The sequence below is a fragment of the Dama dama genome, chromosome 19 (assembly GCF_033118175.1).
Source record: "Dama dama isolate Ldn47 chromosome 19, ASM3311817v1, whole genome shotgun sequence".
Taxonomy (NCBI): domain Eukaryota; kingdom Metazoa; phylum Chordata; class Mammalia; order Artiodactyla; family Cervidae; genus Dama; species Dama dama.
The window spans coordinates 48810931-48837203 of record NC_083699.1 but is presented as its reverse complement, the minus strand read 5'-3'; the positions used below and the strand labels follow the sequence as shown (position 1 = coordinate 48837203).

The window sequence follows — 26273 nt, the reverse complement described above, 5'->3', positions numbered from 1 at the left end:
GACATGTTTAAAAGGCTGATGAAAAATAAAAGGCTGATGAAATTTTTTATTTCCGAGTCAATGAGCAAAAGTCAATCTGTGTGCATGTGTGCCAAGTCACTTCAGTCATGTCCAATTCTGCGAACCTATGGACTATAGCCCACCAGACTCCTCCGTCCACGGAATATTCCAGGCAAGAATATTAGAGTGGGGTGTCATTCCTTTCTCCAATGAACTTCCCAACCCAGGGATCAAACCTAGGTCTCCTGCATTGCAGGCAGATTCTTAACCATCTAAGCCACCAGGCAAGCCCCAAAATCAATCTACTATAAGTTTTAAAATATTGCAAGGACTTCCCTGGTGGCTCAGTGGATAAGAATCCATCTGCCAATGCAGAGGACACGGGTTCGATCCTTGGTCCAAGAAGATTCTACATGCTGTGGGGCAACTGGGCCTATTTGCCACAACTACTGAGCCCGCACTCTAGAGCCCTCAAATTGCAACTACTGAAACCCATGTGCCCTAAAGCCTGTGCTCTGCAACAAGAGAAACCACAGCAGTGAGAAGCCTGAGAACCACAAGAAGAGAACAGCACCTGCTTGTCGCAACTAGAAGAAAGCCCATGCCCGCAATGAAAATCCAGTGCAGCCATAAATGAGGAAATAATGCTGCAAACAGTGAAACAGTAAAAGCAAGCATAAGACAAGTAACAGTGATAAAAGGAATGATAAGAAACTATTAATTCAATAACTGAATGATTACTAAGTATATACAATATCAGTCATTAGGAATGGGAGATAACTGAGACAAAGTGCGTGAGTTCAGTGGTTCAAAGTGCAGAGTTCAGTGGTTGAGTTTGCCTGAGGAATTCTCACCATTCAAAAAAGAGAAAATGATGAAAGATCATTTTTTAAAAAAGGAAAACTAAGAACCAATGCTTAAATAATACTTCTTAAGGAAGAAATTGGAAGAAACAGAACAGAAATAATGATCACCAATATAAAAAAAAAAGAAACCAACAAAAATTCTTTCTGGATTGAAAATATTTCTACAGCTCCAAATTGAAAGGCATGTGGTCCATGTATAATAAATTAGAAAATTAAACATCTTCAGCATAAAGGAAAAAAATCCTAAAAAGATTAAGGCAGGAAAATAAAAAGCACAATCACTGCCAAAGAATAAAGACCAGATTTGCCCTAGATTTCACAATAATATAAAGTCCAAATGACAAAGGAGCTCCATGCATATAGAATGCTTGAAATATTATAAAAATACTAACACACTGTTCCTTTAAAGATAACTTTATCCAGAAGGGATTTTTGCGGTGGTTTTTTTTTTTTTTTTTAAAGAAACTGATGCTCTGTTCCTACAATTTATATGGAAATACAAAGAACCTAGAATAGCCAAAATAGTTTTGATAAATAACAAGTTGCAGGATCTATACTATCTCATTTCAAAATTTATTAAAAAGCTAAACTAATCAAGACAGTGGGGGCACTGGCAGGATAGACATAGACATCAATGGATCAATGGAACAGAATTGAGAATTCAGAAATAAACCCTTACATTTAAGGTCAAATGATTTTAATAAACACACCCAGAGAATTCAACAGGGAGAGTCTTTTCAACATATAGTGCAGGGGCAACTGAGTAGCCACAGACCAAGGAAAAAACTCCAAAACTAGACCCTTTACTCACATTGTACACAGAAATTAACTCAAAATGGCTTACATACGCAGATGTAAAAGCAAAACCTGGGGAATTCCCTGGCAGTCCAGTGATTAGGATTCATATGCTTTCACCACCAAGGAGCCAGGTTCCATCCCTGGTCAGAGAACTAAGATCTCCTAAGCCACCTGGGGTAAGCTCAAAAAAAGACAAAGAAAACATGATCCTGGGATAAGCAAAGCGTTCTTAGATAAGCACAAAGGAAAAAAAAAAACCACCTGATTTCCTAGTCTTCATCAAAATTAAAAACGACTGCTAAACTTTCAAAGATATCATCAAGAAAAAGTAAAAAGCCACAGCCCAAGGGAAATATCTGCAAATCTCATTATTTGATTAAAACAAAATATCCAGAATAACTGAACAACATGTGCTTATGTGCTCAGTTATGTCCGACTCTGCGACCCCACGGACTATAGCCCACCAGGCTCCTCTGTCCATGGAATTTTCCAGGCAAGATGACTGGAGCAGGTTGCCATTTCCTACTCCAGAGGATCTTCCCAACCCAGGGATCAAACCTGTATCTCCTGCACTGGCAGGCAGATTCTCTACCACTAAGCTATGTGGGAAGCACTCTCAATAAAAAGAAAAACCACCCAATTTTAATAAGCAAAAGATCTGAATAGAATTTCACCAAAAAAGATATGCAAATGGAAATAAGCACATGAAAAGATGTTCAGCACCATCAGTCATTAAAAAAATGCAAATTAAAACCACTTCACATCCACTAGAATGGTTATAATCAGAAAGACAGACACTGCCAAGTGCTGGCAGGGATGTGGAGAAAAGTGAGCCTCATAATTGCTGGTGGTAATGTTAAATGGTACAGCCACTCTGGAAAACAGTGGCAGTTTCTTATAACAAAAAGTTAAAACTTACCATATAACTCAGCAATTACACTGCTACAAATTTAACTCAAGAGAAATGTAAACATACATCCACGCAAAGACTTAAACCTGAATATTCATCACAGCAATAATATTCATAATATAAAAGCTGAAAATAACCCAACTTGCATCAAATGGTGAATAAACAAAAAGTGATACATCCATACAACCGAATGTTATTCAGTAATAATAATAATAAAAAAAAAAAAATCAGAAAAGTTCCAAAACTGGGTTGTAGTGATGGTGGTGCAATTCTGCAAATCCAACTCTGAGACCCCCATGGACTGTAGCCTGCCAGGCTCCTTTGTCCATGAAATTCTCCAGGCAAGAATACTAGAGTGGGTTGCCATTTCCTTCTCCAAGGGATCTTCCTGACCCATGGATCAAACCCAGGTCTTCTGCATTGCAGGAATACCAACTGAGGCACCAGTGAAGCCCTTACTACAAATTACTGAATTTATATACTTACAGAGTGAATTTTATGGTGTATAAATCATATATTAATAAAGTTTAAAAAATAAAACCCATGAGTCCATAATGAAAAAGACAAATAGAAACTTTGATAAGGAACAAGGTATTTTTGTAATTTCAAAGTATGTCTTCACAAAACGAGATCAGATTTGTAGTTACCAGAGACAGTTCAGTTCAGTTGTCACTCAATTGTGTCCGACTCTTTGTGACCCCATGAACCACAGCACGCCAGGCCTCCCTGTCCATCACCAACTCCCGGAGTCCACCCAAACTCATGTCCATTGAGTTGGTGATGCCATCCAACCATCTCATCCTCTGTCATCCCCTTCTCCTCCTGCCCTCAATGTTTACCAACATCAGGGTCTTTTCCAACCAGTCAGCTCTTTCCATCAGGTGGCCAAAGTACTGGAGTTTCAGCTTCAACATCAGTCCTACCAATGAACACCCAGGACTGATCTCTTAGGATGGACTGGCTGGATCTCCTTGCAGTCCAAGGGACTCTCAAGAGTCTTCTCCAACACTGCAGTTCAAAAGATTCAATTTTTCGGTGCTCAGCTTTTTTTTTTTTTTCCAAAAAACTTTATTGTTTCAAGTGGCAAAACGTTATCGATTTCTGTGGGGCCCCTGGCAGGGCGGAGGGAGACGTGGGGTGGGGCTGGGCTCCGCCCATTACAAAAAATCAAAGGCTTTTATAAAAAAGGCTATAAACTGGTATCAAAAGAAAACCCAAGGCGGGGCTGCAGAAGGAAGCAGAGAGGGAGGCAGGAAGAGCGAGGGACCAACACCGTGGACCACAGAAGGGCGCTCAGCTTTCTTTATAGTCCAATTCTCACATCCACACATGACTACTGGAAAAACCATAGCCTTGACTAGTCGCACCTTTGTTGACAAAGTAATGTCTCTGCTTTTTAATATGCTGTCTAGGTTGGTCATACGGAGGAGGCAATGGCGACCCACTCCAGTACTCTTGCCTGGAAAATCCCATGGACAGAGGAGCCTGGTAGGCTGCAGTCCATGGGGTCGCTAAGAGTTGGACACGACTGAGCGACTTCAGTTTCATTTTCACTTTCATGCATTGGAGAAGGAAATGGCAACCCACTCCAGTGTTCTTGCCCCAAGATTCCTGGGGACTGGGCGGGGGGGGGGGGGGGGGGGGGGGGGGGCTGTTGGGCTGCCGACTATGGGGTCACACAGAGTCGGACACGACTGAAGTGACAGCAGCAGCAGCAGGTTGGTCATAACTTTCCTTCCAAGGAGCAAGTGTCTTTTAATTTCACAGCTGCAGTCACCATCTGCAGTGATTTTGGAGCCCAGAAAAATAAAGTCAGCCACTGTTTCCACTGTTTCCCCATCTATCTGCCATGAAGTGATGGGATCAGATTCCATGATATTAGTTTTCTGAATGTTGAGCTTAAAGCCAACTTTTTCACTCTCCTCCTTCACTTTCATCAAGAGGCTCTTTAGTTCTTCTTCACTTTCTGCCATAAGGGTGGTGTTATCTGCATATCTGAGATTATTGATATTTCTCCCAGCAATCTTGATTCCAGCCTGTGCTTCCTCCAGCCCAGTGTTTCTCATGATGTGCTCTGCATATAAGTTAAATAAGCAGGGTGACAATATACAGCCTTGATGTACTCCTTTTCGTATTTGGAACCAGTCTATTGTTCCATGTCCAGTTCTAACTGTTGCTTCCCGACCTGCATACAGGTTTCTCAAGAGGCAGGTCAGGTGGTCTGGTATTCCCATCTCTTTCAGAATTTTCCACAGTTTATTGTGATCCACACAGTCAAAGGCTTTGGCATAGTCAATAAAGCAGAAAGCAGAGGCAGGGGATGGGGAAAAAAGAAACTGGATGAAAGAATCAAAAGGTACAAAGTTATAAAGAGTACTAGGGAATTAATGTACAACATGATAAATTAACACTGATGTATGTTATTTATAAGAATTGTTGAGAGTAAACCTTAAACATTCTCATCACAAGAAAAAAAATGTATTTTTTTCTATTTCTTAATTTTGTTTCTATATGAGATGATGGACATTCATTTCATGATGAATGTAAGTCCAATCTTTATACTGTACACCTTAAACATATATAGTTCTGTATGCCAATTAGACCTCAATAAAACAGGAAGGCAAAAAAAAAAGTATGTCCCCACAAAGTTAATCACAGAAACTTTATACTGGAGAAGACTGGCAGAGAAAGTGATCAAACCTGAATCATGTGCAAGCTGGTAAGAAGCAATTAGAAGAACACAGCATCACATTAGTGGCAATTTCTGCCAAAGAAGCATAACCTGAATTTAACCACAAGAAAACATCAGGCAAACCCAAACTGAAGGGCATTCTACAAAAATAACTGGTTGCTAATATACAAAAAGGCCAAAGTCATGAAAGCAAAGACCAAGAAACACTTTCAGATTGGAGGAGACTAAAGAGACAATGCAACTAAATGTAATACTTGAGTCTGGACAGAATTATTTTGTTGTGAAGAACACTATTGGTACAACTGGCAAAACTTATATGAAGTCTGAGGATTAGATAAAATAATTTATCAATGCTTTTGATAGCAGCTCTGTGATTATACAGAATGTCCTTTTTTGCCCTTGAAATATATACTAAATGTTCTGGGGATGAGATAAATTACAGTTTATTCTCAAATATTTCAAGGGAAACAATTCTTTGTACTGTATTTGCTTATAAATTTGAGATCATTTCTATAAATTACTTTAAAAAATTTAATGGCCATTACATTTACATAAATAATATCTGTCTCAATTATGTCTTGGGGAAGAAAAAAAAAGACATGCCTTCAAAATCATTATAGAGGATAAAACCAAAGAAACTATGGTCCACAAAGGAAAATCCAAAAACAGAAACCAAAATAAGAAAGCATAAACTATAACAGAAAAAAATCAGCTAAAAATAGAGTCAGTTAAGATAATAAATGTAGGGGCTTCCCTGGTGGTCCAGTCTTTCAGAATTTGCCGTTCAATGCAGGGGGCACAGATTCAATCCCTGGTCAGGAAGCTAAGATCCTACAAGCTTTGTGGCCAAAAAACATAAAACAAGTAATACTGTAACAAATTCAGTAAAGACTTTAAAAATACTCCACATCAAAAAAAAATTTTTTAATAAAAAATAGATAATAAATGCAAATATCTTATTCCTCATGGTAAATATGGGGCTTCCCTGGTGGTTCAGCGGTAAAGAATCCACCTGCAATGCAGGAGACATAGGTTCAATTCCTGGATTGGATGATCCCTTGTAGAAGGAAATGGCAACCCACTCCAGCATTCCTGTCTGGGAAATTCCATGGTCACAGAAGCCTGGTGGGCTAAAGTCCACAGGGTCAGAGTCAGCCATGACTGAGTTGAAACAATGCTTATGTATACAAGTACATGTGTACTGAGTATGATGTAAAATTTATTCTGCACCATAAGTTGCCTTCAAAAAATAACTGAGAGCTGCTGAAGTAGAAAGTGAAGAAAGCAATTATTGAGAATTATTTAATAATCTGCTGTGTTGTGTGTGCTTAGTCACTCAGTCGTGTCCGACTCTTTGTGACCTCCTTGACGGTAGCCCACCAGGCTCCTCTATCCATGGGGATTCTCCAGGCAAGAATACTGGAGGCGGCTGCCATGCCCTCCTCCAGGGAATCTTCCCACCTCAGGAATTAAGGGGTCTACAGCACTGCAGGCAGATTCATTACCAGCTGAGCTACCAGGGAAGCCCTAAACTGACAAATTCTATAACTCTGCCTATACATTTCCTTTTTCATGTTATCTTTACCACAAATGTCTCAAACCTTCCTCCACTCACTTCTGGACTCCTCCACTCAGCTTTCTGCTACCAACCTGTGAAGGAACTAATAGTGTACAGGCATTTTTCAAGCAACAGTTGCTCAAGCACTCTTAGCCCCAGGAGCACTCAGAGGCCTAAAGAACCGTCCCTACAAAAGAAAGACACTCTGAATCCCTCAGGCAGCGGTTCTCTGAGCAAATGCTGTTAACTGCCAACTCAATGGAATCTTCCAGCCTAAAAAAAGCAGCATTTTTACCTCCATTCCCTTGCTACTTCCTCGCCAGGACTAATTACTACTCTCTTGAAGATTGCAGTCCTCCCTCATGTTTCATATTCTAAACTACTTTAAATAAAACTGACAATACTTAAAAACAAACAAACAAAAAAAAAACACTCTTCCTTATAAGGAAAAAGTACAAAAAGAAAGGAAACTTCTAACCAGACACTGGAAAGGAAGAGGATGAGGACTCACAGAAACAAAAACAAGAGAGTAAGAGTTTACAACATAATTTAAAGAATGTTAAAATTAGTGATGTTTAAAACTGGAAAAGATTTGCAACCTTGGTAGTGCTTGTTTCCACTATCCCTCGGGGTAGGGCAACTGGCACAATTTACTCTCCAACCAAAATGTAGAGTCAAAAATAAGGCTGATGAGGCTTTTTGTCATTTCTGCACACTATCTGTATAGATATTTTTATGGTGAAAAAGTTATTGATAAATCAACACATTATTCAGAGCTCTTTTCTTCTTAAAATAACAACTTAAATCTTAATAAAACAAAAAATATTTAAGTATAGTATTTTACAATTTACAAGACTATTTTCAATCTCTTTTTTTTTGGTTGGGGGGGCAGGGTATGAAGCTGTACTGAGTTAAAGCCAGGAGGACCTGGGCCCAAATCCCAGCCATGTCACCACTGTGTGACTTTGGCCAAATCACTTCTCTCAGAGCCTCTGCTTCCTTATCTCTGTATGTCTTTTATGTCTTTTGGGAGTAATTTTGAAAATTAAATGAAAAGTAAAGCCTCACAGTGTCTAGCACAAACAAATGTAACTTACCTGTCTGCCCAGACCACATTCCTATCTACCAGTAACAGTAGCAACGTGGCTATGGTTACTGCAATACTTCTCAACTGGGGATGGATTAGAGAGGAAGAGGAGATAGAAAGAGGAAAAGGAGTAGATCTTCTGAGACTGCAGACCTTTAGAAGGAGGGGACAACATAGAGAGTGTATGTGAATGCATATGTGTGTGTTTATAAGCTCCAGGTGATTCTGAAATAATTGTCCAAATGGCTTGCATTTCTAAAAATTAGTAAATTAGCTCTATAAATTACTAAATCATTGTTTGAGGAAATCCTTAAGTTTGGGCAATCTCGAATGGTCTCTTACGACACATATAAAAGTCAGGTAATATTACATAACTACAACTTTTCCTGTATGATGGCATCTTTGGGATTTCAAATATCTTAAACCAAACACAGGTTTTTTATTTTAAATGAGATACTTATAATCACTTAACACAAATGGATTTTATACTATAGTTGCAACTTTGTATTAGATAATCATCCAAAGGCTTTCACAAAAAAAATTACCAAAATGTTCAGTCATAATCAAAATTAAACTCCCGATGCAGCTAACAAAAGATAGGATTCTTACCCTTTGAAACAATCTAAAATTGCTTTAACACATATCCATATGGTTGGCAAATAAAAGTCTGAAAATATTAAGTGCTGATAAGGATAGACAGCAGCAGGCACTACTGATGCGAATACAAACTGGTATGTTCACTCTAGAAAACAACTTGGCACTGCTTACTACACTCCAGTGCTACCCAGGTGGCACACTGCTCAAGAATCTGCCTGCCAGTGCAAGAGACCTGGGTTCAACCCCTGGGTCGGGAAATCCCTTGGAGCAGGAAACAGCAACCCACTCCAGTATTCTTGCCTAGAAAATTCGAGTGGGCTATATAGTCTCGCAAAGTCAAACATGACTGAATAGCTGAGCGTGTGCGCGCGCATACACACACACACACACACACACACACACACACACACACACACACACACAATTCTATGACTTATGCTACCACCCTATAATCCAGCAATTCCACTGTTAAGTTTATATACACTTGCACTATGTATTTCTTACATGTAAGAAGTTCTTAGTGGTAGTAATCTTTCAGAAACAGCAAGAATCTTGAAACAACCCTAACGTCTGTAAAACGAGGAAAAGAGAAATCAACTGTAGAATACCTACAAAATGGTATACTATAGAGTCATGACTATAAAAACAAACTAAGTTACATTTTGGATGAATCCCCAAAACAGTATAAAGCAAAGAAAGGAAGTCATAGTAAAACTAGTCCGATTATGTAAATTTCAAAATGAAGTAAAACTAAGCAACATGTTGTTTAGGGACATTTACATTTATATATATATTTAAAGCTAGAGAATTGTTAATACAAAATTCAGAATAAAGATTACTTCTGTGGTCAAGGGAGCAGATGTAACACAGGAGAATATACACAGGTTTCAAAGAAACTGATTTTTATTTTGTGAGACTCTTCTCTGCATTAATTATATACTTCATGATAAAAGCTTTTTGTTTTTTTTTTTAAGAAACAGAAAAACTAAGTCACAAATGGAATCTGCATTAAAAAAGCAATTCACGGAAGAGTCAAGTTTATGGACTACAGCATACACACACTGCTCTCACATTTCATATAAGATACCTCTCCACAAATAATTCTATAATTTAGGAAGAAACTAAATGAAAAACTGAAAATTCATCCACAGAAGTCTTCATGCGATCCCATACACCTCGACATTTCCCCCAAGTAGGCAAAACCGTAAATTCCTAGCTAGTTAAATCTTTCTTAAATAGCTAGTGCTTAAGTGTTGAACTTCAACTAGTGTTGAAATTCCTAACTAGTTGTCTTTCTAGTTACAGTCAGCAAACAACTTTTAACTTTTCTTTATCCATTTATCACAAGGATGGGCAGTTTTGTATTTAGAACTTGTTTCAGGAAAAAAAGAATCAAAATGGATGAGCACTGCACAGGCTCATTAGGGTGGTCTGATGATAAGTACTCGACTGAGTTTCCGAATCACTTTATTTAACGTGGTCTACTCATCTTGCATTATGCGTGAAAACACTTTGGAATGAAAGCAATTACAAATATAAAATGATGCATTTTATCCTTCCGTCAAGCAAATGAAAATCACTATCAAAGGGGCTTCACAAAGCCAACAGGATATCCATGACACATCTCCATTGGGAGATACAGCACTGACCCCAAACGAGGAAATTACAAGTCAAGTAAGAATGTGGATGGGGGGAGGTTCAACAGGGAGGGGACCTATGTATACTTACGGCTGATTCACGTTCTCGTGTGGCAGAAACCAACACAATATAGTAAAGCAATTTTATTATCCTCCAACTAAAAATACACTTAAAAACACACAAAGAAACCAAAATCTTTTTTCACTTGTACCTTTCCTTGGCTCTAACACTTTATTCCATTTTCCGATGGTGGCATCAAGCCAAACACCCTCGTGCCCCAGACTCGCTCCTCAAGTCCCCCATTCTCTTCCTTCCCAAACAGCGCTGCCACCGCCCCCGGTTAAGCCTACTCCTCCGCACAACTCATAGATGCCAGAAACATCAGCGTTCCTCTTCGAGTCCAACCGCCCCGGTTCCCGACCCTGAAACCGCACCTGCCTCAGCCTGGCGCTTCCCGGGCCCCGCGCCCGCGCCCGCCGAGCCGCGCCCACAGAACCCCTCGGCTCCCTCGGCCGCGCCCTCTCCAGCCTTCCTGCGGTCCCGCAGCCCTGGCGCTCGCCCCCTACTCAGAACCCCCTTTTCCCATCGAGCCTCCCCCACTGACTGCACCCCGCTTCCCCGTCACCGCGGGGCCTCTCGGCCGAGCGAGCCCACCCGCGCGGTCAGCGTAAACCAGTCCATTCTGCCCTCTAGGCCGCGACCCAGGCCGGGGGAGTCTCTGCCGCCCCTTCTCCTCACCGTGCCGTCCCCGGGGCTCTCGTCCCGGGCCCCCTTCGCTTCCTCACCGACCACGGACTCCAGCCCCGCGTCGGGGTGGCTCAGCGGCTCCAGCGGCGCGGGCTGCAAAAGCCGCTCAGGGTCGGGAGCTGCCTGCTCCATGGCTGCGGCTCAGCACAGCGGACACAGTGCGCCGGCGCCGCCTCGCCCGGGCCGCCCACCCAAGGCCGCCGGCCAGGCCCCGCCCCCTCGGCCTGCGCCCGCCCCGCCCCACCGCGCCCAGCTCGCCGCTGCGCAGGCTGAGAGCGCTCCTGGCTTACGTCCGCAGTTGGGAATGGTACTTGGGAAAGGGGGACCTGCGGGGAAAGTGGTCAGCTCCCGAGCCTGGAGACCCAGGAATCCGGGAGAACCGGTGGAGGAAGAGAAAGACAGAAAGGCAAGGGGAAGGTGAAGATAGGGTGGATGCTGGTACCACTCAGGTTGGTGATCACCTAAAGAAAACTTGAAATCGGTAGAAATCCGAGGCTGTGATCTGACGTCGCCCTCTTGGCATTTATCTTGCCTGCCATCAGTGGTTCCTTTTTGGCCCCACCCCCACCCCCCAAACACGCTCCCGGAAAGATCAGAGCCGCGTAACTCACTAATTTTCAACAGGTTGAGTGACACAATCAGGAAAAAGTGAACACTTTTCAAGTGTTTGAGAAAAGCGAAGCGCTTAACTGAAGCTGTGTTTGAGTTCTATCTTCAAGTTTCTTGAAGCCCTGGTGATATCTGATAATTTTCTATAAACACTTCAGTTGAATTTTCGGAACCTGTTTTCTAGGCAAGCATTCACTATGATAACCTGACGGGAAACGCTCCCTGGGTGTACCAGACTGTGGTACTTTGTAGTACCTTGTATAGGAAGTCTGGTCATCAGTTTTTCAAGGAGAGAAACTGATCTTTCTGTCTAAATAACTTAGCTGTTCGAAGCGGTGACACGCAATTTCCTCCTCCTCCTGATACTTCTTTTGGCATGGTAGCGATTTTTCCCATTCATCCCTAAAACCTCAAGTTATGTCCAAGTGCTGATGTCACTTTGTCCATAAATCAGTTATGATCTTTCTCATACTTCTTTACAATTATTTATGTCTGTCTGCCCCAATTGGACTTCAGACTCCTTTAAAGCAAGGACCTTATTTTATTATTTTTTCTCTCTTACCAAGCCTAGGACATTTACTCAACAAATGTTTAAAGGCATTTAGGACTTCCCTGGTGGTCCAGTGGTTAAGAATCCACCTTGCAATGCAAGGGACACAAATCCAATCCCTGATCCAGGAATATCCCACATGCCAGTGAGCAACTGAGCCTCTGTGCTGCAACTACTGAAGCCCATGTGCCTAGAGCCTTGATGAACAACAAGAGAAGCCACTAATGAGAAACCTGTGCACCACAAGGAGAGAAAGCCCATGTGCAGCAACAGGGACCCACTACAGCCAAATAAATAAGCAAAGCTTTAATGTTTCAAGGCATTTAAACAGTTTTTCAGGGAATATCCAGGCTAGGCATGTTCTTAGCTTCTTTTTTTTTTTTTTTTTTGTGGCTTCACTGTGTGACTTGTGGAACCTTAATTTCTCCACCAAGGGTTAAACAACCCTGGCCCTTCACAGTGAGAGTGTTGAGTCCTAACCACTGGACCACCAAGGAATTTCCAGGAACCATTTTTTTTCCCCCTTTATTTATTTATTTATTTATTTTTTCAGTGGGTTTTGTCATACATTGATATGAATCAGCCATAGATTTACACGTATTCCCCACCCCGATCCCCCCTCCTTCTCCACCCGATTCCTCTGGGTCTTCCCAGTGCACCAGGCCCGAGCACTTGTCTCATGCATCCCACCTGGGCTGGTGATCTGTTTCACCATAGATAATATACATGCTGTTCTTTCGAAACATCCCACCCTCACCTTCTCCCACAGAGTTCAAAAGTCTGTTCTGTACTTCTGTGTCTCTTTTTCTGTTTTGCATATAGGGTTGTGGTTACCATCTTTCTAAATTCCATATATAAGTGTTAGTATGCTGTAATGTTCTTTATCTTTCTGGCTTACTTCACTCTGTATAATGGGCTCCAGTTTCATCCATCTCATTAGAACTGGTTCAAATGAATTCTTTTTAACGGCTGAGTAATATTCCATGGTGTATATGTACCACAGCTTCCTTATCCATTCATCTGCTGATGGGCATCTAGGTTGCTTCCATGTCCTGGCTATTATAAACAGTGCTGCGATGAACATTGGGGTGCACGTGTCTCTTTCAGATCTGGTTTCCTCAGTGTGTATGCCCAGAAGTGGGATTGCTGGTTCATATGGCAGTTCTATTTCCAGTTTTTTAAGAAATCTCCACACTGTTTCAGGAACCATTTTTAAATCAGAAGACTTTATTATTATAGGAGAAATAGATATATTTTCAGCGACAGATTTGTATCTGTTAATTTTTGTCGTTCAGTCACTAAGTGGTGTTCGACTGAGACCCCACGGACTGCAGCATGCCAGGCTCTTCTGTCCTTCACTGTCTCCAGAAATTTGCTCAGATTCATGTCCATTGAGTCAGTGTTGCTATCTAACCATCTCATTGTCTGCTGCCCCCTTCTTTTTCCTTCAGTCTCTCCAGGGTCTTTTCTAATGAGTCAGATCTTCTCATCAGGTGGCCAAAGTATTGGAGCTTCAGCTTCAGCATCAGTTCTTTCAATGAATATTCAGAGTTAATTTCCTTTAGGATTGACTGATTTGATCTCCTTGCTGTCCAAAGGACTCTCAAGAGTCTACTCTAGCACCACAAAAAGCATCAGTTCTTCGGCGCTCAGCCTTCTTTATGGTCCAACTCTCACACCATATGTTACTATTGGAAAAAACATAGCTTTGATTATATGGACCTTTGTCTGTATCTGTTACACTGTGCCCTTTTCCCAGTTTTGAGATACCCAGGAAAGTAAGTCCTAGAGCCATTGAGATAATTGCTCTGGGCTGATGACTTGAGCATCTCACCTTGCAGTGAATAGTGTTAAAAAACCGTAATTCAACTGAGTAAACTTTGAAAGTCAAGCCCAGAGAATTGATGCTTTTGAAGTGTGGTGTTGGAGAAGACTCTTGTGAGTCTCTTGGACAGCAAGGAGATCAAACCAGATCAATCAGATCAAATCCTAAAAGAAATTAACCCTGAATATTCATTGGAAGGACTGGTGCTGAAGCTCCAATACTTTGACCATGTGATGCAAAGAGCTGACTCACTGGAAAAGAGCCTGATGCTGGGAAAGATCAAAGGCAGGAGAAGTGGAGGACAGATGATGAGACGGTTGGATGGCATCACCGACTCAATGGACATGAGTTTGAGCAAGCTCCAGGAGATGGTTAAGGACAGGGAAGCCTGGCGTGCTGCAGTCCATGGGGTCACAAAGAGTCAGACACGACTGAATGACTGAACAACAACAAACTTTAAGGATCTTTTTGGCTTTATTCAACAATTCATGGATCAGGCATCATCCCATCTAAGCAGGGATAGGCACTCCAATGAGCTGTACAAACTGGAAGACTTAGGAGGGAACAAGGGCAAGGAAGTTACACCAGCAAAAACTGAATTGTTTGTGGTAAGGACACCTTCCTTTCGAGGATCAGTTCAGTTCAGTCGCTCAGTCGCGTCCAACTCTTTGCGACCCCATGAATCACAGCACGCCAGGACTCCCTGTCCATCACCAACTCCCAGAGTTTATTCAAACTCATGTCCATCGAGTCGGTGATGCCATCCAGCCATCTCATCCTCTGTCGTCCCTTCTCCTCCTGCTCCCAATCCCTCCCAGCGTCAGGGTCTTTTCCAATGAGTCAGCTCTTCCCATGAGGTGGCCAAAGTATTGGAGTTTCAGCTTCAGCATCAGTCCTTCCAATGAACACCCAGGACTGATCTCCTTTAGGATGGACTGGTTGGATCTCCTCGCAGTCCAAGGGACTCTCAAGAGTCTTCTCCAACACCACAGTTCAAAAGCATCAATATTTTGGTGCTCAGCTTTCTTCACAGTCCAACTCTCACATCCATACATGACCACTGGAAAAACCATAGCCTTGACTAGATGGACCTTGTTGGCAAAGGAACGTCTCTGCTTTTTAATACGCTATCTAGGTTGGTCATAACTTTCCTTCCAAGGAGTAAGCATCTTTTAATTTCATGGCTGCAATCACCATCTGCAGTGATTTTGGAGCCCCAAAAAACAAAGTCTGACACTGCTTCCATTGTTTCCCCATCTATTTCCCATAGAGTGATGGGACCAGATGCCATGATCTTAGTTTTCTGAATGTTGATCTTTAAGCCAACTTTTTCACTCTCCTCTTTCACTTTCATCAAGAGGCTTTTTAGTTCCTTTTCACTTTCTGCCATAAGGGTGGTGTCATCTGCATATCTGAGGTTATTGATATTTCTCCCGGCAATCTTGATTCCAGCTTGTGCTTCTTCCAGCCCAGCATTTCTCATGATGTACTCTGCAAATAAGTTAAATAAGCAGGATAGTAGTGTCTAAAGAACAAATTACCTCACTAGTGCTGACCAAGTAATTCCTGATTGACAAGTTTGATTCCATTTTGGGAAGAGCTGAAACTGTAATGAAGTTAAATATTAAGTGCCGTTTGATGACATGGGGCTAGCATAAGTGACCTGAGGCACCTTTCCTTTTTATGAAGGTAAAGTCACTACACTGGCTAAAGTCTAGAAGAGCCCAAGACTAGCTCGGTGGAGATTTCAGATACAGGTGTCCTCCATTCTTCTGATTCAGATAGGGGGATATCTATCCCAGCACTTCCCTCAGGGAGGGCCTGAATGGGAAAATCTCAGGAGCAGGGTTATCTAGGGTGGGGTAGTCACCTTCTATGTGGACACACTCCCCACCTCATCGAGCCAGTGGAACTTCAGTTTCTTACATCTGAATAGTGTGATTTAAGCTCCCATTTTGTCATGGGTTTAACAAATATTTATTGAGCTCTGCTATTAGCCTAGGAACCCCATTAAACACCCATTCTTGCTCCCCATCATCTGGTTCTCCCATCATCAGGGAGGTTCTGTGCTCCCCTCCCCAGGATTCTCCTCCTGTGTCTGGCCAACCTCTCAGGGTCTGTGAAGGTCATGTTCTTCTTCCTCTGAAACTATACTCTTCTTCTCTTTGACCAGCAACCAGCCCCAACCCCTCCCATCTCTCATTTTAGTGTCATTGTGGGTGACATCTGCTTCATGTATTCTGAAGATGTATATATTAGGCCCATACAAACTTATGACTGTTGTGTATTTCTAGTGGAATTGATCTTTTATCATGGAGAAGTGTCTCTTTCTGTCTACTGATACTCTGTGCATTAAGGCCCATTTTATCTGATATCAATATGGCCATACCAGCTATGTGATGCTTATTGTTTTGTTTGCATGGTAGATCTTTTTCCATTTTGTTATCTTCAACCTATCTGTGTCTTTAAAGTGTTTCATATAGACAGTATAAGTGGGAGGGGAGAGCGGGGAGGAAGGCTGCATTTGTGAGAAAATTTAAATTACCATGAATCAGTTTAAAACATTAATGTCTTAGATGGAATCTTCTACTTGGAACTTCTGGTATCATTTGCCCCTTGCTGTGTGGACTGCCACAGGGAAACACTTTAAGTCACTAATCAGAGGTACAACCCTCCTGAGGGGGATCCTATCCTTCTTCAGCCAATCACCCTCAAAAAGCAGTGGTTCCCAGGGCAGCAAAGCAAAGCGAAAGCCATGCTGTGAATGAGAACACCCAGGAATAGAATGAAGTGAGGGCAGGACGCAGGAGAGAGAACAGTATCTGGGATCTTAACCTCTGCCTGAGAAGCAGCGTGTCCAATACATGTTCAGAAAGGTGAACAAGAAACAGGCAAGAAACAGTTGTTGTGACTGATAACCTGTGGAGAGCTCTTCAATTGTTTTCTCCTAAACTATTTTGCCCTTTTTATGGACATCTATAGAAAAACAGGGGACTTCCTGAATACTAGAAATAATTTTAAATAAGTAAATTTATACTGAATGTACTTTGCCCTGTCTTTATTCTTTTTCCTTTATTGTGTTCTGCTTCAGTTATTTCCGCCAGTCTATCTTCCAGCTCATGTAACTGTTCTGCCTCACTTACTCTGCTGTTGATTCCCACCAGTGTATTTTTAATCTCAGTTATTGTGTTGTTGATTGTTGATTATTTTAATTTTTCTAGGTCCTTGTTAAACAAGACCTTGTGTCTTCCTGATCCATGCCTCCATTTATCTTCTAGATTTTGGGTCATCTTTAGTATCATTACTTTGAATTCTTTTTCAGGTAGACTGCCTATTTCCTCTTCATTTGTTTGGTCTTATGGGTTTTTACCATTTTCCTTCATCTGCTGCATATTTCTCTGTCTTTCCATTTTGTTTAATTTACTGTGTTTGGGGTCTCCTTTCTGCAAACTGGAAGGTCATAGTTGCTCTGAATTGTCTGCCTGCCATGGGTGGGGTTGGACTAGTGCCTTGTGAAGGCTTCTTGTTTTGGGGGGACTTGTGCCCATGTTCTGATGGATGGGGCTGGATTTCATCTCTCTGGAAGGCAGTGCCATGGCCAGTAGTGTGTTTTAGGGTGTCTATGGGTTCAGTATGGCTTTGGGCAGCCTGTCTGCTAATATGCAGGGTTGTGATTCTGCTTTGCTGAAGGATTGGTGTGGGGCATCCAGCACTGGAGTTTGCTGGGTTTTGGGTGGAACATGGTCTTAGTGTTGAGATGGAGGCCTTTGGGAGGGCTCTTGCCTATTAATTTTCCATGCAGTTAGGAGTTCCCTGGTGGTCCAAAGTCCTGGAGTTGACTCTCCTGCCTCTGGGGTTCAGGCTCAACCCCTTACAGCAGCATCAAGACTTCACAGGGCACACAGCACAGAAGACAAAACACCTAGACTAATGGTGAAACAATTCTCAACATCCAAGATCACCCAAAAAGATTCACACACTTAAACAAAGCAAAGAAGAGCGAAGAAGGAGAAAAAAGGGGGAACAAAGATCAAAAGAAAAGAGAGCAATCAAGTCAATAACCTAACTCCTAAGTGAAAACAGGTACTAAAAATTAGACTCTCAAAGATACAAAATTAAAAACAAAAGATCAAAAAACAAAAATCAAAAACATGGAAAAAAATTAGACTCTCAAAATTATAAAATCAAAAACATCAAAAACAAAAAATATGTAATTTGTTTAAAAGATAAGGTGTTTTTATTTTTTAAGAAAAAATAGGTTACAAAAAATAAAAATTAAAGGAGTAATAAAGAACTGTATTAGGCCAATATGAGAAGAAGAGGGAAAAAGCAGGGGGGTGCAGAATACAGAGAGTGGCAGTGAAAGGAATGTTCAAGTGATTCTTGTTTTCCTGCTGCAGTCCCTCTGCCTATTCAGAAAGTCTTCCAATATATCTTGGAAGGTCTCTGAACCTGTTGTGGGTGGTGTGGGGTCAGCTTAGACTCAGATCTTCCCTTGCTCAAGCTTGTACTTGGCTCTCAAAGTCTACAGTTGCCCCTAAAGCACACAACCTCAGATTAATTGCAGGCATTTAAACCTCTGCACTTGCCACTTCTGGGGCGGTTTCCTCTTCTTTCCTTTGCTCACAGACCTTGGTGTTCCACTTTGGTTTGGGGGTTGCCTCTTCTTCTAAGTCTTTCTCCAGTGTCTGTTCTCCGCCCAGACACGACACGAGGGGGCGAAAGTAGCCACTTATTAGGACTCACTTGCTCAGTTGTGCTGGGAAGAGGGAGGGGTACAGCTGATACTGCTGGGGTGTGTACGGAGTGCTTGCCATGGCTGGGCCCTGAGGGAGGTTGCCCAGTCTGGGGTGGGTCATGTGCTTCCCCAGGGGAGTTGGTTCCAGGTTGTGACATCCTTGGCAGAGCCAAGCAACTCAGGCTCTCAGGAAGATGTGGGTAGCGACGGGCATGTGTTCACAGCTTGATGGTAGTTGTGATCTGTGGGGTCAGTACTGAAGATCTCCTGCCCCTGGCACTCATGCCTGCTTCTCTGCCTCTGGGACCTTAGATGGATAGATCGGAGTCCTTTGTTCTGTGAGCACATGGAGTTAGAGCATGGGGGCATTAGAGATTTCCCATGGAATAATCTTTTGCTTCTCTGGTGGTCCCATATATCTCCCCCTTAAGAATCTGAATATGTCCTACACATTTCAGGGCTTTCCTGGTGGCTCAGATGGTAAAGAATTTGTCTGCAATGCAGGAGACCCAGGTTCGAGATCCCCTAGAGAAGGGAATGGCAAGCCACTCCAGTATTCTTGCCTGGAGAATCCCATGGACAGAGGAGCCTGGTGGGCTGCATTCCATGGGGTCGCAGAGTTGGATACAACTGAGCGACTAACAAACACTGGTGGTCCCAGGGTTTTCCCTGGTCCGCTTCCTTTGTGTCATATTAGCCCCCTCAGAGTACCTTCATGGCAGTCAACCCCCGTTTCTCTCACTAAGGACCAATCCCGAGGCCTGAATCTCCACACCCAGCCCCTGCTTGCCACAAGCATGAGAGCCACGTGCGATCTCAGTGATGAAGTTTCTCCATTTTGCCTTCGGCACACCTGTCTCGCTGTGCTTCCCTCTGAGGTTCTGAAGCTCCCCTCACCTGACCTTGCTTGTGAGGGGTTTTCCTAGCATACAGAAACCTTTTCTCCTTCACGACTCTGTCCCCAGGATGCAGGCCCCCATCCCAAATTCTTTGTCTCCTTTTTTGTCTTTTATCTTTTGCCCTACCTCATTCCGAGGAGATTGGCTTGCCTTTCTGTAAATCTGGGGTCTTCTGGCAGCGTTCCAAAGGTGTTCTGTGGGAACTGTTCCACATGCAGATGATATTTTGATACATTTATTGGGGAGAAGGTGGTCTTCCCGTCCTATTCCTCCACCATCTTCTCTCCCTTTCTGCCCTGTGTTTAGACTGGTTGTTTTCTTGATGATATTTTTTTCATGAATTTTTTGATGATTTTTTCTCACATACTCATTAACCCCTTTCATTGAAGGCTGGCTTTTTTCTGTTCTGGCATGTCTCCCCTGGTTTACTAACATACTGTCTCCTCTTCTAGGCTAATGGGGGAGTGGGGAGTGTCTCACATCTCTATGTCCCCAGCACTCAGCATATAGGTCTCCTGAATTAATAAATGAGTGGGGGGTGGGTGGGACAGGGCATACAAGACAAAACAAGCAAACAAATAATAAGAAACCACACTTTTGCTTATTAAAGCCAGATAGGTCTCCTGCCCACCCTACCTCTCATTGTACCAGTCAGGCCAAAAGCAAGTCCTTCCTCCTCCAGCCCATGTAGGCATTTCCTCATACCCAAATTCTCCCTAAAACTGCAAGGAAGGAAGTAGGTAAAAATGGTGATGGTGGAATGGTGGCCAGTGCTGCCTCCTTTCATATCCCTTCCCCAGTCCCAAGATGGGCCCTCCTCCCTAGCCCCTGCCCCATGGGCCTGGTCCTGTGAGGACCCCAGCTTGGTTCCTGAGAATCTTTTCCTTGAGACGGAGAGGCACAAAGCAGAGTTACCATGTCCCTTTATACCTCTGGGCCCTAAAGTCAGAGCTCTGCTTCTACCAGGGAGTGACTCTGAGCAGCCTTACCATCCTCACTTCTCCCCTTTGTTAGGCAGGAAAAACAGTGACATGGCAGAGATCTGAGTCAGCTGACTGGTTCCTGAAACCACCAACTTCAGCCCTAAGGGGAATGGGAGAGGAGGGGATTTTTTTTTTCCTGTATAAATAACCCAAACTGGAGATCATTGGTAAGGCATTATCTGAGAGATCCTCTAGTCAACCCCTTCATTTTTCTGATGAGGGCCAGGAAGCCCAGAGAGCCAGTTAGACTTACACATATTCCTCACTAGTAGTAGTGGTGTTGGTCGCTCAGTCATGCCCGACTCTTTGCAACCCCATGGACTGTAGCGCACCAGGCTCCTCTGTCCATAGAATTCTTCAGGCAAGAATACTGGAGTGGGTAGCTATTCTCTTCTCCATGGGATATTCCTGACCCAGGGATCAAACCCAGTCTCCTGCTTTGCAGACAGATTCTTTATTGAGAGCCACCTGAGAAGCCCATAGTCGGCATTAACAACAAGCTAATAGCAGAAGGTGGTTGGGATAGAGCTCACTGGCCCTAAACTCTGATTGAGGGGCAGAGAGTGCCTGGCTTAGCTTCTTCTAAAGGCCAAAGTAAGCCATTTCCTTGTCTGGAGGGATGGAGGAGAAGTTTTTTCTCTTCCACTTGAGTCAGAATGAGGTGCTGGGAAGACAACCACAGCTATCTATCAACACCAGTGAATAAATGAATAAATTGTGGTATATTCCAAACAATTCAGCAATAAAAAAGAATATATGAATCAACATGGATAAATAGCAGATAATTATGCTGAATGGAATAAGTCAGACCCCCCACCCCCAACAAAAGACCATACTGTTTGATTCTGTTAACAAACCTGTGATACAAGGCAGTTAGTGATGTAATGGGTTGAATGATAACCTCCAAAATGATATGTCCATATCCCAATTCCTGGAACCTGTGAATGTTACCTTACTTACATAAAAGGTCTTTGCAGGTGTAATAAAGGATCCTGAGATGAGGTCACCATCCTGAATTATCCTGGTGGGCCTTAAATCCAATGTCAAGTGTGCTTACAATACAATACACTGATACAAGAAGTTCCCTGGAAACAGGAAAGAAGATGGGGAGAGGTGGAAAGGAAAGATTACAAAGAATTAGAGTCTACTTTCAGGAATGATAAATATTTTCATTATCATGACTGCGATACTGTTTCATGGATGGAGACGTATGTCAAAACTTATCAAATTGTATACTTTAAGTCCATTATACATTAACAGAACTGTTAAAAAGATGAAAGATCCATGGATCCAAAATGAGACTCCACTTGCAATATTTTGGCTTTTTGGAAGTAACATTGATATATGGTGCATTCTCAGGAAATTGATTATGAGAGAAAAGTACCATCATACGAAGAACAGCTAAATAACACCAGAATATTAAAATTGGGAGAATGAACATACATATAAATACATATAGTAATCAAATATATTAAGTATTGTGACATACAAGTTAAAACATTCTCATCTTATATGAACTTCATCAGAATCGAGATCAATGATATCATTGTAGTGAGACAGATTTTGGTTCAAATAACTTCCTAAAGTCAGTACCTGTCCACAGATATGATAGTGGTTGGAGGAGCTAGTTAGTGGGAGGCTACCTGTCTAGATGGACAGAGGAGCCTGGTAGGCTAGCCCATGAGGTTGTGAATGAGCCAGACGCAACTTAGCGACTAAAGAAGAACAACAATGTGTCTCAAGATCATAGAGTGGAAGCCTCTCTGACTTGTGTTTGATCTTATGTTTTTCATGATTTTTTATCCTCTCCAATTCCTGTTTTTTCCCCTCTTGTTTTGCCGGAGCATATACTTTAAAAGTTTCCAGAAAAGGAAATGCTGGCATAAAATTTTGAAATCTTTTTTTTTTTTATAAGACATTATGATAACTTGTACTTTAACAAGGCTTCAATGTTCACATTCTAGATTCAGAATAAACAATGGCGAGAACAGCTATTAATATTTATGCTTCTGTTGATCACTGTAGAACAAGATTCTTCCTAGAGTGTTAGTAAAATAGAAATTCTGAAATCTTGAATGTCAGATTTGTCTTTTGGCTGGGAGTAAAATTCTAGGCAAAATTGGAGGCATTACTCTTTTGCCTTTTAGCTTTAAGTGATGTTATTGAGAAGGCTGGTACTATTCTCTTTTTAGAATCTCTCTATCCTTGCCTCCATGTGTGCTAAGTTGCTTCAGTCGTGTCCGACTTTGAGCAACTGTACGGACTGTGCCCGCCAGGCTCCTCTGTTTGCGGGATTCTCCAGGAGAGGATACTGGAGTGGGGAAAAAACAAAAAACAAGAATACAGGAGTGGGTTGCCATGCCCTCCTTCAGGGGATCTTCCCGACCCAGGGATGTTGGAACCAGCATCTCTTATGTCTCCTGCATTGGCAGGCAAGTTCTTTACCACTAGCACCACCTAGGACGCCCTCTCTATCATTAGTGTTAATGAAATTTCACAATATGCTTTGGTTTGGGCTTTTGTTTTTTCCCTATTGTGCAGGGTATTCATGGCATTTTCAAATGAATTCACATTATTTACTTCTGGGAAATTTTATATATACACAAATATATAAATAGTATCATCCTTGCCATTGGTTTTCTTTCCCTGGAATCCCCACTAGTTACATATTAGACTTCCTAGACTGCATCTCCCATTTTCATATTATTTCTCTCCTATTGTCCATTATCTGTCCTTTTGTTCTATTTGCTGAGAGTTTTTTCTCACTTATCTTTTAGAACATCTATTGAGTGGTTAATTTGAACTATCATATTTTAAATTTCCAAGACCAGTGCCTGTTCTCTGAACAATCCATTTTAAAAATAGCATTTTGTTCATGTTTCATAGAAGCAAAATCATCTGTCCAAAGATTTAATTTTTTCTGAAGTTATTTCCCCAAACTTCCTAAATTATCACCTTCCTCTAATTTCTCTTCTCCTATTTGATCTCTTTTTTATTTATGTTGGAAGCTTTCCTGAAATGTCAGCTGAACCTTAGCTATTAAAACAAAGTGTGATGTTGTATGTATATATATATATATACACACACATATATACATACACAGTGTGGGGGAACACAGATGTGTGTAGTGTGTTGGAGAGAGGGTAGAGAATTAAGCTGAAGGAGTTGGTGACTTGGCTTTACTAACAGAGTTGTCAGCTGAGCTTTTTGTTGGTGGACCCTTTAAATTTATCATAGGACTTTTTGTTTTCTGGAGTTTTACTCCAGAAAATGTATCTTTTAATCTCTCACCTAAGGGTTTAAGTCTGACTGCCAATATTCAGGGAGTGGGATAGAGGAAGGGGTTGAAAGGTCTCACTTTTAAGTCTATAGACTTTAACTTGTTCCCTGTTTTTTCAGTTTAATAGTTTATTTGTGTTCTTGAATTGGGAACCTCTCTCGTTAAATCTCTCCGAGTCTTTTGTAGGGTGGAACAAGGGTAAGTCACCTGGATGCATTGTTCGGAGCTTTTTATGCAGACTTTGAACCAACCTTCTTTTTTTTTTTTTGAACCAACCTTCTTGATTTCGTCTCAATGCTCAACTCTGCCTTCCATATTACCGAGGTATTAGTGATGCTCTTCTGGGATTTGGAAAGACCAATACATAGCCTTGCCTGTGTCTTCATACCATTTTCAGGAATTAAGTTTTAGTTTCTTCCCTCATCTAAGTCTGTGAGGATACAGAGAGTTTTGCCACATCTGAGTCCAGTGCATCAAGCAGCTCTAAACGGAATACTCAGCAGATGTTTGTTGAATGAATGAAACTCTAGCTAAGTGACCTGAAGTGAGCACTAAACTTTCTGAGCAATAATTTCTTCATCTCTACAGTATGAACACCCATCCCTGAGTTTCCAACTTCACAGGGTTGTTTGAACATTAAGTGAAAATGCTTTGTAAGAATTTCCTTTGCAATTTGGTTTTTGGACCAAATTGGGATTTTTGTTGTTGTTGCTGCTGTTTATGCCACTAGAATATATTTATTAAAATTTCCATGTGTATGAGCTTTGTCTTTTTTATCCCCCATATGGTAGAATCTGGAGAAGGGAATGGCAGTCCACTCCAGTATTCTTGCCTGGAAAATTTCATGGACAGAGAAGCCTGGCGGGCTGTAGTCCATGGGGTTGCAGAGTCGAACATGACTGAGTAACTAACACACACATGGCAGAATCGTCTTATATTCACTTTTCTACTATCTCTGGTGAATCATCACTCAGTTTCCAGTCACTGTAGCAGCTAAAAAGAATCCCTCCAAAGTGTAGATTCTGGAATAATCACACCAATTTGCCTTTCTACGGGAACACATTGAATAGAAGTTAGCTTTCATCTTAAGGCAATATTTTTAACAAAATTTCAGACTTACCAAATTAATAAATCTTAAGAATCCATCTAGACAGCATATTAAAAAGCAGAGACATTACTTTGCCAACAAAGGTCCGTCTAGTTAAGGCTACGGTTTTTCCAGTGGTCATGTATGGATGTGAGAGTTGAACTATAAAGAAAGCTGAGCGTCAAAGAACTGATGCTTTTGAACTGTGGTGTTGGAGAAGACTCTTGAGAGTCCCTTGGACTGCAAGGAGATCCAACCAGTCCATCCAAAAGGAAATCAGTCCTGAATATTCATTGGAAGGTCTGATGCTGAAGCTGAAACTCCAATACCTTGGTCACCTGATGCGAAGAGCTGATTCATTTGAAAAGACCCTGATGCTGGGAAAGATTGAAGGCGGGAGGAGAAGGAGACGACAGAGGATGAGATGGTTGGATGGCATCACCGACTCAATGGACATGAATTTGAGTAAACTCCGGGAGTTCGTGATAGACAGGGAGGCCTGGCGTGCCACAGTTCATGGGGTCGCACAGAGTCAGAAACGACTGAGCGACAGAACTGAACTGAAGAATCCATCTGTAGAAGTTGGTTCATCAAGTACCAGATATTTACAGTAAGAGTAACATATGAGGATTATGGAGTGAGGAACTCAATACTTTTTTTCTTATTTTTAGTGACAAGTAGGTATTAAAGTTGATGGTTACAACTTGCAGAGTTCAGTGAATCAATATACAACTGCCATACCTCACCCAATACACAACCTAAAAGTCAGAATACCTACTTTTTGTCACTTCCAGTCTTGGACTTCTTAACATACAATTTCTCATAGCCAGAAGGAAAGTGTACATTTAAAACTTTGGCCCAAAAGATAGACACAATTGCTACAAAAACTGCTCCCCTGGCCAATTAACAAGGCGTAGACTAAAAGAACAAAACAAAAACCAAAAAAGGCCTCTACCTCTTGTTAGGTGAGTAAGCTGCAGTAGATGTCAAGAAAAGGACAGGGACTTACCTCGTGGTAGAGTGGATAAGAATCTGCCTGACGATGCAGGGGACACAGGTTTGATCCCTGGTCTGGGAAGATCCTACATCCTGCAGAACAACTAAGCTTCTGTGCCACAACCACTGAGTCTGAGCTCCAGAGCCCACAAGCAGCAGCCCACATGCTCAACTACTGAAGACCATGCATCTAGAGCCTGTGCTCTGCAACAAGAGAAGTCACTGCAATGAGAAGCCCAGGCATCAAAATGAGTAGTAGCCCCCACTTGCCCCAAGGAGAGAAAGTTCATGCACAGCCATGAAGACTGAGAGAAACTAAAAATAAATAAATAAATAAATAATATATTTTCAAAAGGGACTCATAGGTTATTATTATTTTTTTTAAAGGACAAGGTAAAACAGTTAGCCTAAAG

The 26273-nt window shown here is 41.9% G+C and overlaps 1 protein-coding gene across 1 annotated transcript in view; it reads right to left on the bottom strand.

Annotated features, from left to right (window-relative positions):
• The window catches only part of SNX4 (sorting nexin 4), a 51875-nt gene extending 40803 nt beyond the window's left edge, over positions 1-11072 (bottom strand). Inside the window, exon 1 of the mRNA XM_061166970.1 lies at positions 10885-11072. Coding sequence (XP_061022953.1) covers positions 10885-11025 — 141 coding nt within the window. The 5' untranslated portion in view covers positions 11026-11072. The remainder of the gene's footprint in view (positions 1-10884) is intronic.
• Between the last annotated feature and the right edge of the window lie 15201 nt (positions 11073-26273).